Below are 13,413 nucleotides of genomic sequence, written 5' to 3'. Positions count from 1 at the left end.
CAGTTATGAGCGCCCGGATATCGCCCTGCCGTGAGGTGCTGCCGCCCGCCTCACACACAGCTTCTTTAAGGGGCGTGTCCTTTAGGCTAACCACGCCCCTCACTAAACACTGGGTGGTGTCTGGCGCGGGAGCCTCATCAGATTACTGTCATTGGTTGACGCCAGGATTGTGCATGCCACGCCCCCGGGGGCGGGGGTGAAGCGAGCGGCGGGTGCCCTGTGCCTCAATCTGAGCCGGGCGGCTGCAGGGAGAGGATCGTGTCCGCTTGTGTGGTGGCCCCGCGGAGCCTCTGCCCCCGGACAGGACGCGGTGGACGGCTCACTCTGGAAGTTACTGCTGTACGGGATGGATCCGTGAGCCTCCCCGGGACTAGGGGATTACAAGTCACCGCTTCTGCACCAGGGGATGGGACGCCTGGATACCTGACGGAGCTTTAGGGCGGGTTCTCAGATTGGACGGGGAAAAGTTCGGCTAGTCCGGGACTGGCACGGTGACCCCAGCCGGGTTGTACAGGATGGAGGGTCTCCGGGGGCTGCTCGGGCTGCTGCTCGCTCTGTGCCGGGTGTGTGCGGTGCTCGGCAAGATCCTGGAGCCGGTGACCTGGAACTCGCAAAACCCGCGGTAAGGCTGCTGGAGGGCGGCGAACACCTGCCGGTGTGCCCGGTCCGCTACTGCTACCACCTCGGCACTGCCAACAGCCCAACTGTCTGCCCGAGCTCCGAGGTGTTAGATGCCAGCTGCCGCTCCTGGCACATCTAGCTGTGGGCAATCATCGCTACAGAGAGGGCATCGTTCTCGCCAAGCTCTGGGCTTGTTGTGGCTTTGAGGAGGGCATGATTCCTGCTGAGCCTGGCATGTCCTGTGTATGGGTGGCACAGGCTCCTGTTGGCATTTGCATAGAACTTTGTCACCTATCGGTTGGGTTGGTGCACGTCTCCTTCCTCTGATGTGTTGGTACATGCTTACTGTTGGCAATGGTTGGCACTTTATGTGGCGGGTATAGTCTACTGTGGTTATGTGGATGAAAACTGCATCAAGGTATTGCTGTGTATTGGTATGGTTGGCGATATGGTGGCGTTGTTGACCGCTGTAGGTACTTGGTGGTTTTGTAGGTAGGTTGTCTTGTTCCTTCCTTCTCCCAGGCCTCATTCTCCAGAACAAGAACTTCCAGAAAACTTTCTCACTTTTTGGTTGTGATGGTGAAACCATAAGTGTGGTAGGTTGTGGCACCATGGCTTGTCTATAGAGCTCTTTGTGTGGCTCCTCGCCTGGCGACGGGCAAGCAGAAGACATACTGGGATCTGCTTAATGTATATCTGCTGGTGGTTGTGGGCTACACAAAGAGAACGTCTTCCACGGCTGATCCTTTCCGGTCATTCCAGGCCCCTTATCGGTAAGGGTGGTCTTTGTAATACCATTGAGGTTGTGATGGGTTTATTGGAAGACGAGCAGATAAGATCATCTCCCTCCCTTCATGTCAAGAGGCCTGTTCTTCATGTCCTCCAAGTGATACTTCATTGCTCTCCACACTCTGGAGACCTCCGTCCGGTACTCTTCTATCTCCGAGGCTTTCTATGAAGCGTAGAGACTTTCTCTGCCTCTTCTTAGCTCTTTCTTGACTCTCTAAATATCATGCAAGAATCCCTGTTTTTGTTTCTTGATGCTGAAGTTTTTTGGCCGTGAAGACCCTGATTCTTTGAGTTGATGCAACTCTTGGAGAGCCGGCAGGCCTTCGATGGCTGTGATGATGTGACCTTCACAATGTGGCAGTGGTCTCACCACGTCATAGGAGATGACTGTCTGGTCGAAAAGGAGTCGCTCCTCGCCCGTCTCTTCTAACGTGACGGTGACCTTATTGATTTCGTGGCTTCTTGGTTCATTCTTCCTCTCGTCCTTGGGTCATTTTTCACTCTTTATGTGCGTTGTAGCCTGAGATGAAGCTTTAACCCAGGATGAAGAATCGGATGGATGTTACATTTGTGTATATTTTTGCTTTTTCCAGCCTTGCAGGGAGCTGTTCTGTGTATGAAGTGAACAGGGTGGGGGGGTTTCTCCTTGAAAAGGGTCTTTGTAAATCGCCTGCTTGAAAAATTAAACCTGTGTGCTGCCAGAGGGAGCTATATCCAGAAGGAGAGGTGCCGTTCTCTGACAGCAATCTGTGGTGTTGGCTGAAGGAGCCGGGTACGGACTGCTGTTGTGTGTTTTTTTTTCGTTAGTGTTTGACTAGGAGAAGTTGTGTGAATTTAGTAAAGTTGAGGGTCACGGCTGTGACGTACCTGCGCTGTCATGTTGCAGGAGAAATCTTACCGTCCTTCCACTTCGGCCACAATGTTCCACCGTGAGTTGAATGTTTTCGGCCATGATTCTTGAGGAACAACTCAAAATTATATCACTTAGATATTTAAGAAAAAAAAAAAAATCGCCCCCATCGGTCTGATATGGCTTTCTGGCAGCTTACTGGCATTTTAGATGAACGATAAACTTAAGAAATTCCAATGTTTGGACCACGATTCGCAGTCGACGGATTAGATAGGATCTAGAATCAGAATTGCTCGAGGATGTGACATGGGATGTTTTAGATAAATTTTACTTTCTTGCATTTTTGAACCCCCCCCCCCCCCCCCCCTCCCCAAATAAACTTTAGTTTTTTTTTTCTATTGCCTTCTCCATCCTTGCATTATTCCTGGTATTTCAGTCTGCGAGAAGTAATATAATCTTACGTACTCCAAAAATTCTGGGTCTACAGGACTGTGGTAATTGGTCAGGCCAGGACTTGTCTGTTGCCTCGTCCCCCTGGGACGGGAGGGTATAATAGGCCACCGTTGTGTTTTCGCTCCGGCTCTTAGTGCTTTGTTTTACAGGAACATAACTTTTCATGAAATCCTCAGATTTTTGCCAGAACGGGTGCATCCAGAGCGCAGCTGTAAGGCGTCAAGGCCGGACCGTGCTTTTCCTTTAATTCCATCATCTTCAGCACGTTGACACGTGTTAACTTCTTGCCAAGTTGAGGTGTCCACTCTGTGCTGGATCTGATTGCTGGCCTGCGCCTCTTATACAGTTCACAGCAAGCAAGGCCCATGATACAATCTACTAGACAGTCGTGTGTAACGAGGGGAAGAACAATATTCTGAATCCATGATAGAGAACACCCAAATTTCTTTAAAAAATTAATTGAAAAAAGTTTGTCTCCAGTTTTTTGCAAGAACAGCGCGGTAATGAGTCCGTGCGTGTATATTGGTATTGAAAATCCGCCATTATACCTAATTAAAGTGAAGGGCTGTGACAGCGGGGGAATCTGCCGTAATTGCTCCAGGGGTCCTTGGGAGATTGGGGCCCCCTTTTCCCATCACTGAAGGGCAAAAGAACTTGGGGGAAAGTAAGACATGAAATAGTTAATAAAAGTTGGCTTTCATCTAGTGTGTAATATCTATGTATTTTTTTAGCTTTTTATCCCTTTTTGTAATATCCCGATCCGCTGCTTCCATCCGGGCTTCGTTAACCTTAGCTGTGATTCAGTTTTGATTTTTGACCTTTTTGTTAGAGAAGTTTTTTAATCTCCTCTTCAGTAACTTCTTTCTTTCTTGTTCGGACCTGTAATAAATGGCTTTTCGTTTTCCATATCATTCCCCTATAGGAAGAAGAAGAAAAAAAAAATTGGGCAAAGTTAAGAACTTTTGAACAAGTTGTTATTTTTCCGTGTTTACAGTATATCAGTAGGGGAGCGTCTCCTTGCATATCTCTTGGCCATTAAGCCTCCTAATAATCGTGTTGGCACTGGTCTCGAATGGAAATTGCTCCGCTTTACTGCTTGTGTCTAGAAGCTTAATGTGTGGTTTCAGAGTACAGCTAAATAGAACAAATACTTTTATTTTCAGATCTTCTGTATCCTGTTTTATTTTTGCCAAAACTTTAGGCGTGGCACGTTAACCCTTTCCTCCCTGCAGCGCCAAGAGTTAGCCTTTTCGTTAGTCTTCAGCAATTGGTTGACAGTTGTAAATGGTGGTTGATACGCAGCGTGCGGTTTGAAGAAGCGATGACACTTGTGCTGCTTCCATGCTTGGGTTAGACTTGCGGTAAATTAGACAATAGTCGTCTGGTAATTGCACTGCTGCGTTAGCAGAAGAATCGGATGGTTCTCCTAACGAGCCCTCGTTTTGCAGTAGTGACAGTCTTCTCCCCCCCAACGGTTTCCTCCTCCGGCGTCACGTACAGGCTTATATAGTGGCGTCTGTTTCTCTAAATGCTTTGCATAGCAACACAATATATATACTGCCCTTCAGGACTTGACGTATTGCTATTCGGCTTGCTCCTCTTACAGGTACAATTCCCACTTGTCTCTACAGACGTAATGCAATAAGGCACCGCAGGGCACGACTTGCCCACCTCCTCCGCTAAGATAATGTGACAGATTCTGCCAAGCAGACGCTCCATGCGGGCACGGTTCACTGGGCTCCCAAGGGAACTATTATGTGTTGGGTTAACCTAGATGAGTGCTAGGACACAATATTGCACAAAAGCTTAGGGAGGAGGAGTTCTGTCCCGCTGGGCCACAAACGGTTAATAGTCGGAAGCCTTCTCCGTGCCGGTGGGCATCTATGACTCCTTCTCTCGGTTTAGTTCTTGTAGTATTTGAAGTATTCCTTCTCCCCCGTCCGCCTTGGTTCTATCGGTTTTACTTTCTGCTCTGATGAGTAAGTAATTATACCGCTGGCAGTGTACACTGTTTGGTGCTCGTCTTTCGCTTCTTATTTCCTTTGGGTATTATCTCCTCTGTGCCAGGTGGGGGGAGAGGGATTGGGGGGGGGGGGGGACAGGACCACTTGCTGAAATCTAAATTTGGGAAGCGCCCTTTATTCGGCCCAGCAGAATTGGAGGAATTGTGCCGGCCGGTAATCTCCTAGTCTACATGCCCGCCATGTGCCGTATTGTACCATTATGCCTTAAAATACTGTGTTTATAGGGTCCGTCCTTGCTCCACGGCTTAAGTCTTGTTCACTAAACTGCATTAAAGTCCCCTAAAAGCCTCTTTACCGTGCCATGGTAGCCATTTTTCAGGCTGCTTTGTATGTGAACTTTCAGTGGAGCGTAAAGGAATTGGCTCTTATGTGGGCATTGCTTTTAGGAATGTCGGCGTCTGGACCAGACATTACGTACAAGCCAATGACTCTGGTTCTAGGGCCTTCTGTTAACCCTTGCTGTGCGCTCGTAATATGGCACCACACGTCCCCTTAATTTGTGCACGTGATGTTTCGTAGGCCTCTGGCTGTTTTTTTTTGTAATTCTACAACTTTTTATGGCTAGAGGCTTTTTGTAGTTGGTGCTTCTGTTGGGCATTTATGTTGCTTTTTGGCTATTCTGCATACAACACAATATTTTAGCACCGAAGGCTTTCCTTTCCTGTGGGAGACTCTTGTTTGAGAAGGTTTCACCCTTGTTAACCTAATGTCATAGTAACATTTAAACAGTCATTTATCTCCGACCACCTCCAGCCCTTTATCATCCGTGAAGTTTATGTGCAAATATTGGTGCTTGGAATCTCGTTGTTTTTTTTTTTTTTTTTTTAAAGTCCTTATCAGGAATAACTTACAAATTAAAATCAATTGGGATTCCTCGTCTTCAGTAAACCTTTACCGTATTAACCCTGCCGCTGCTGACCATCCAGTTCTGCTCAAAACCCTAAAACATCATAGTATTGGAGGGACTTGTGAGTTAGGATCCGGTGTCCCACCAAACGGTCCCCGATATCCCGACTGGTTAAGTAGAACTACTTGGCCAGGTCCTACGTTCCAAGTAAAACGTTTCTCAAGTCCTACATAGACAATAACGTCTTAAATAATGTATTACTTTTTCCGAAAACTCTAATGGAGATCGTAGGAAGCCACTCTAAGCCCCATTGAACGGGGAAGGATACTCCCCTGTAGCAGATTGTCATCATAATGTCCCCCGCCGGAGCTTCCTCACCTGACTTGCCGTAATGCTGTCTAGAAGCCCTAAATGCCATTTGGAAAATCCATTAGGAAGACAGAGCTTTCTGCCAAGACAGAAAACAATAAAACAAAGCAGCGACTTGTAAACGTGTTAATTAGTCTTGGGACTCGGCAAGCTGCACCGTAGCAGATAATGAACTTTCCTGAAGAGAGGACAGGATGGGTGAAGCTGGTGGCTCTGAAACGGTTAAAATGCGGCCCTTCTTCAAGATCCCAACACTTAAAGTGCATTTGTTTCTCCGCCGTGCCCGAGGGACTTGGATGCCGTCTTGCAATACAGTATTTGTCACAACAAAATATTAAACACATGACTAGAATTGGCTTTGCCCTCAGATACCCTCCCTTCATATTGCTTCTTCTGACTACTTCAGATGGAGAGACGCCCGTTCTTCATGGTACAATATCTAACGTGGCAGATTATGGGCAACGCCTTCAGTACTAAGCGTATATTATCGGAGGAGCCTTGTTTAATTTCGAAACCCGTGGGGGAAAAAAAATGTTTTAATGGCAATTCCCGTCTCTTTGTTTTCGCTTAAACGTTTTACTCTAAGGCCGGGCTCACACGACCGTGCGGTAAGCGTTTTACTGGTGTACGGAACTGCGTATTATCGCGTCTCAGCATGTGCATGAACACCATGTTTTACGCACGCGGTCATGCACTAGCTTCTCTTAAAAAAACAGAAAAAACCCAAAAAAACTTGTCTCCTAGCAACATGCGGTTTAAAGAAAAGTACATAAGCACTGTTGCATATGAAAACAATAGGACTCTGCATCATACGCAGAAAAATGAAACCTGCTGCGTTAGTTTTTTTTTTTTCCTACGCGAGTAATATATGCAAGTGGGACTCGAACAATGAAAATCAATGTATTTTTATTGACATCGTTCACTGCTATTCAAAAACTTTATCTAAGCCCTGACTAAACTGATACGATAAGGTAACATTTACCACATTACAGAACTGTAAACCCTGTCCAACTTCACTTTTTTTCCTTGTTTTTTTTTTTTTTTTTTAGCCTTTTACACAGGTTACCGATATATGTTAAAGGGTTAAGAACACGGAGCTTTATGCCGTTTTCTAATCAACAGTTATAAAGTTTTTCAAAAAGTTCCATCCTTAACAAGTTAACACTGAAAGTAGCGATGATCTGCTGAGGACGTTTAATAGGCCGACTGTAGCATTTCCAATCGGTTGATTGATAAATAGTAAGACTTCCTGGGATTGGGCGCTGAAGACGTCTCGGTAGCTTGCATCGGACTACAGCTCCCATCAGGTGGTAGTCTGTATAGCGTTTGCTGAGCGTTGGTAGGACTGCCGGCGTGTTGGGTTGCACGAGATGATGGCATGTCTGCAGTAATGACTGTAGAGCGGGATGCTGATCTGTTCTCCTAAAATGCCCCTGATTGTTCATGGTAATTTGGTTGTAGATGATGTGCTGTCTTTGGTAATCCTGTTAAAACCTCATCATCTATCCCTGGTTAGGGATTGTACACTTAATCCCTTCGCTGAAGAAGGAGCCAAATGGCCGTTTGTATTTATTTCTCCGGTTTTCGCTCTGACAGCGTGTACCGCCAGCTTTTATAAGTTTCTGTCGATAGAAAAGCCATTTAATTAATGCAGTGGAACTTGTCCTGAACTGCACAATAACTAAGGCTTTTCTTCTTTACATCCGTTGGGAAAATAATTGCCTCCGTCTGGTACCTGCGAGTTTCAAGGTTCTGGTCTGTATTGACGCCATCGTTGGACTACTGTGAGACTCGCGACCTGATGATAGTCCGTGATGGGTTAGAGGTCGTCGGTCCAAATCTTTTTAATCGTTAACTCCAAACTTCTTGATTTTTGTTTCTTTGCAACTTTTATAGAAGGAGATTAAAGTAGTTGGGTTTTCTTTTTTTCTGTAGGGTTATGTAACTTTTTTTTTGCTTTGACCTGTTTACTGCTTTAGCGGGGGCTGACTGGCACAAGTTTCTGTTACTTTTAATATATTCGTTAAATTGGGGTCAGTGTTGTAATGGTACAAGAATGGTCATGGGATATTCCTCCTACTCCGACAGCTCCTGGGTTTAATCCTTCCCAAGACTCTGCAGATGTCAGGAAAAAAAATCCCCTGCTTGAAAGTGGAAATTGATCTGATGATTGGAGCTGAAAATGACCTCTTAATCTTCAACCTCGCATCTCGGCATTATTAACGTTGAAAACAAAATTGTTGTCCTTTGTGCAAATGTGAAATGTACAGAGATATCCATGGGAAGAGCCGGTGATTATAGGGAAGCCGCTATGGACGTATATCATCTAGGTGGGCCGCCTTCATGATGTAGAAGCTATAGAGTTATTAAGAAGCGGGATGGTAGGCAATGCAAGTCTCCGGTACTCAGACTAGAGGTAAAGGGCGCCGTGTGATCGTGTCCTGTAAGGAAGGGGTCGGGTTTCGTAGAAACGTTACTTAATTGCTCCATTTATGCAACTTGCACATCTGCAATATGTCAGCCACCAAAAGTTGCAATGAACTGGAACTTGTGCGACTCTTCAAAACCAGGTGCCCCATGGAGGTCAGCGGAAAATAATAGTTGTGACATAGAAGTGTGTAGTTTCATTGAGTGGAAAATGATGACTTGAATCGTATGAAAGCTGCATTCATGGCCGTATGTTTTTAGTGCCGGGGACGAGGTCTGTTTCCCACCTTGGCACTTAAGATACGATCACTGCATTGAGCTGAGCCCTAGAGTCCCAGTTGGCTGCTAAGGGTATGGTCACACATGACGTAGACGGTGCTTATTTTCTGCTATGGATTTGCATGTGGAAAACTGGGGTGTTAAAGGGGCTTTCCAGGACTTAAAAAGGAAAAGAAGAAAAAATAGGCTTAAAATGGTATAAAAAGTTTCCTTGGGGTGTTTTCACACTTGCACTGGGGATTCTGCTTTCCTGATTAGTTTGAGGAGCAGGAAAAGGGGAACCGAACAGCGCCAGACGGACCCTATTAACTATAATGGGGTCCGCTCGCTTTCCGCCCAGCTGCCCATTTTTTTTTTTTTATTTTAATTTTTTTTGTATGTGGCACTTATTTTTCCAGTATTTTCAGCCGGATCTGCAACAGAACCTTCGTGAGGTACCGACGCAGATGTGAAACCATCCTTGCTTCAGCTCCCCACCCAGCGCTGGAACCCAATAGAAAGTGGCAGTCTGTTATGTGTCATTCATTGTGCATGTGACCTTCAGCCAATCACAGGCTTCAGTGTTGATTCTACCATGGCCATTGAAGCTTGTGATTGGCTGGCTGAGCATTATGTGCACCATGAACGGCACGTGACCGCTTGCTGCCTGCTGCTTCCAGGTTCCAAGCAGCGGAGTCAGCACTGCACGGAGAGCCGCTGAAGCAGAGTAGTAGATGCTAACGCCCTCGCGCCCCTGCAGCCCATTTTAAATCTGTAAAAACTATTTCCCAGAAAACCTCTTAAAAGTAGCAGCAAACTGGGTAAGATTTCAAGAAATCGCTTGCATGGTGTGAAAATCTGCATTATTTGAGCTGCAGTGTGAATCTTCAATCTACAGTGCGTCCATTAATGATGCAGGTTTTGCTGCAAGTAGTCAGATATTAATCTGTGAAATCTGTAAAGTACCTATCCCCTGCGTCGTATAGTCGTCCCTCCCTGACATCCCATTAGTCACTGCGCCCTGGCCTCCAGTGATGTATCCTATAGCTGCATCAGTCACCTGGATCAAGGCGTCATCGACAGGGCAGACCTCTGTAGAATGGGGAACCCCTGGGAAGGGTGAAGGGTCTCTATTTTGGCCCAGTCTGCAGCAACATATCTTCACCACAATGGTGTTGGTTGGCGACAGAAAATCGAAACTAATCTCACAGCGAATTTGGCTGGTGTGAGTGTACCCTTGGGCTAACTTCACAGGGGCGTTTGCGATATCTGGCTGTGAATCATGGCGCTCGCCAACGTGGGTTTTATTTATTTTCTCTTTCCCACGGTTCTGGAGAGTCTTTAGATCACAACCGCCTCCCCTCACTTCGGAGAAGTAGCGATACGCAGCTGACAGGATCATGGAGTTTCTCCCACTGTTTTCTATGGGGAAACATCGCATCGCACCGCCTGTACCTAGCATGTGGTGCAATACTGATGCTCGGCCAATCGAAAACAATAGGCAGTATGCTTAAAGATAGGACACGCCGCGATGCGGAATAAAATCGCACTGCACAAAGTGTGGTTTTCTTGGCCGTGTGAAAACTGCCTTAGGGGCCTTTAACACAAGTGGAATATCCACCAGCATGCAGCGGAATTTGTCGCTGTGGTATTCCGCCTCAAAATCCGCAGGGCTAACTAGATTTGGGTGCGGAATTGCAGGCGGATTTAAGCACTTTTCATTCCGCGTGGGAATTTTGGTGCTGAGTTTACTGTGACCTGCGATGTCAACTGCAGAAGATTCTGCCTGCGTGAAAGTTCATATTTTTTTTTTTTCCCCTCTACGGCCTGCTCCGTACCTGGACTCTCCTTACTGGCCAGGCTATGCTGCTTTTTCTCTTTCTCCTCTTGCGTATCTTCCACTCGTAGAACCAGGGCACCAGTTTTTGTTCCCTCTTCCAGTTATCTACTGTTGTCATCCGCCATGTCTTGTATTCAGCTTGTTACCATTATTCTTGTGTACCAATTTCCGTTACAGACCGTCCCATTTGATGTGTGGTTTAATTGATTTTTAGCTCATAACTTTTATCTCTAATTGCCCTGATTCATTGCATAAGTGGGATGTGATCTGTGGTTATGAGACATCATTGATATAATATCACAAGCGGTGGGTGTGCGCACCTAGTTACATCATACCTGTAGAAGCTTAATCTTCCCCATCGGTTCTTTGCTGTCGGCTGCCCGCGGTTCTTGGACTCGGGCAGTAGCGGTTCAAGGCCTTCCACATGCTGCGACAATATTGAGGGAGCGTATTTATTTTATTCTCCTTTAGTCATATTGAGGCACATGGTAACCCTTCCTATCTTCTTGTGACTGTCTTAAGACGTAGCTTCAGAGCGGTAGTTCTATAGAAGTGGCCTGAGGTTGCCATATTTGGCTTTTGAGCAGCCTTGTTCTCTACGATCGTTTGATTCCTCTAGAGAAGCAAGTAAGTGTCTCTAAACTTTCGAGGCTGACGCCAACACGCGACAGGAAAAGTGACATGAAGACACCCTTGTGTTTTCAAGTAGCAACACAGGATGGGAGGCAACGTACGGGAAGACTGTCATATAACAATAGGCTTGCTTCCAACCATCACGGCTTTCGTCTTCAGACTTTCTACGCTGTTGGCAGGCAGGACAAGTCACACGTAGTCTGAATCCAGAGAATTCTTCTGTAGTAACTTTTTTTTTTTTTTTTGAGTAAGCTTTTTTTCTTTAAGAGGTTTCCATCTTGGACCAGAACAGCAGAAGACAATTTGTCTTCCGAAATACAAGTTCTAGACTTGACTGTTCTTACGGGTCTTGTGGTAGAGCAATGGGGGGGCACATTACTGATAGGCAATGTGAGTGACGGTTCAGTATTGCCTAGAACTATAGATGAGCGAGTATACTCGCTAAAGGCAATTGCTCGAGTGAGCATTGCCTTTAGCGAGTATCTCCCCCGCTCGAGACTGCAGGTTCGGGTGCCGGCGCGGGGGAGCAGTGAGTTGCGGCTGTCAGCAGGAGGAAGCGGGGGGGGGGGGGGAGAGAGATCTCCGTTCCGCCCCGCTCTCCCCCGCAGCTCCATGCCCGCTGCCGGCACCCGAACCTGCAGTCTCGAGCGGGGGGGATACTCGCTAAAGGCAATGCTCGCTCGAGCAATTGCCTTTAGCGAGTATACTCGCTCATCTATACCTAGAACCATCTAACCCGCCTTTCTTGCTGTCTCCAAGTATCTGCTTTTAGGAGTGGAAGCGTTCCTAGGCCATATGCATCATGTTAACAACATTTTGGTAATCTGATCTTGGCCTTACAGTAATTAATTTGAACTTGCAGGACTTGAGCTGCAAGTGACACGTACCATCTGACGAGACGTTCCACCAAATCTGGGCTACCGAATGCTCGATGCAGCTCTGACATATCTTGTGTGTCACAACAAACCTCGCTCAATCATTACCGACACGGGTGTCCAATGACGGCGTGTTCTCCGAGTAGTGGCCGTCCGGGCTCCTGGTCTGTGAACTGCCTACAATATTTTTTTAGGTTTTATTGTGTTCCTGATCTGTACATTGCCATGTGAATATTTTTTTGTTTTTCTTGCGAAAACTTCCTTTCCCCCTTTTACGACCGTGCACCCTTCTCGTGCTGCCTTAACCACCACATTCTGTCATCTATTTTTTATTTTTATTTATTTTTAATTGCGCTTTGACAAAATCTGTTGCGGTGGGCTAAGTGCTGCCACGCCGAACGCTCGTGAACTCTTTGCAATCTGTGGTTGTCAGAAGCCTTCATTACCTCCATTGACGCTCTGAGCACAAACTGCTGCGTGGGATGGAGATGACGTGTGCTTAGAAGTGATACATTGTGCTTCTTATAAACACTCATATGTTCAGCTGTGTACATAGTACCAGTGCAGGGGGAGATGTTCTCGCTGCAGTCACTCTCGAGCGCTGCTGGTCTCGCACAATGCATGCTATGTTGGTTTCTCCAGCAGAGGGCTGTCCAGACATTTCTTCACAAGCTTCTAAACCCAACACGGCAATGACCAGAGAGTCTCGGCATTCTGCTGAGTACATCACACTTTTTTTTTTCTCTTTTTTTCTTTTTGTCTTAAAATTGCTTTGTTTAACCTAAACTTTTTAGTTTCACCACTTTTTTTTTTTTATTTCCAGTTGTCTTACTTTTTTGCACTTTTTATGCCCTTTTTCTTTTTTTTTTTTTTTTTGGTCCGTATGTAACTTGCTTTGACGTGAGATACAATACAGATCCTAGGACCGTTCTCGAGGGTTGGAGAAGGCTGTGGGAGCCGGTGATCTGTCCGGGCCGTGATTATATTGACAAAGGGCGCGTTTATACGAAACGATTATCGTTCAAGAGATTACGAACTAGAATTGTTTGGTCTAAATACAACTGATCAAGAATCTTTCGTTTTTATGCAGACGTAAAAACCATCGTTGGCTCGTTTGCTAATTGTTCAGTCCCTCTCGTTCGCTTAAACAGAGACTGAACGATGAGCAAGCCAATGATCCGGTCGGTGAGGTGATTCGCTGGCTTGAACGAGAAGCGGCTTGTCTAATGGGAACCAAAGGCAGGGTCGTTGGACAAATGCTCTGGACGGGGGCAAATGAAATGTGGGCTAGATGAGAGAACATTCCTACAATCCTTTTTTACATGTTTGCAGCTGTATTATGATGTCATGAAGCACCTTGAATGGTGTAATGATTGTTTTGTCCACTAGAGGAAGCTTATGTTTTGTGTTCAGACTTGAGAGATTCC

At 46.2% G+C, this 13,413-nt stretch overlaps 1 protein-coding gene across 1 annotated transcript in view; it reads left to right on the top strand.

The window, feature by feature from the left end:
• Positions 1–218: 218 nt before the first annotated feature.
• Positions 219–13,413, top strand: part of EFNB1 (ephrin B1) — a 58,366-nt gene continuing 45,171 nt past the window's right edge. Inside the window, exon 1 of the mRNA XM_066580989.1 lies at positions 219–622. Within this exon, the coding sequence (XP_066437086.1) occupies positions 516–622 (107 nt within the window). The 5' untranslated portion in view covers positions 219–515. The remainder of the gene's footprint in view (positions 623–13,413) is intronic.

This window comes from Eleutherodactylus coqui, chromosome 10 (genome assembly GCF_035609145.1).
Source record: "Eleutherodactylus coqui strain aEleCoq1 chromosome 10, aEleCoq1.hap1, whole genome shotgun sequence".
In the NCBI taxonomy this organism is placed as follows: Eukaryota; Metazoa; Chordata; class Amphibia; order Anura; family Eleutherodactylidae; genus Eleutherodactylus; species Eleutherodactylus coqui.
The sequence above is the reverse complement of the archived record's forward strand: the minus strand, read 5'-3'. Positions and strand labels throughout refer to the sequence as shown.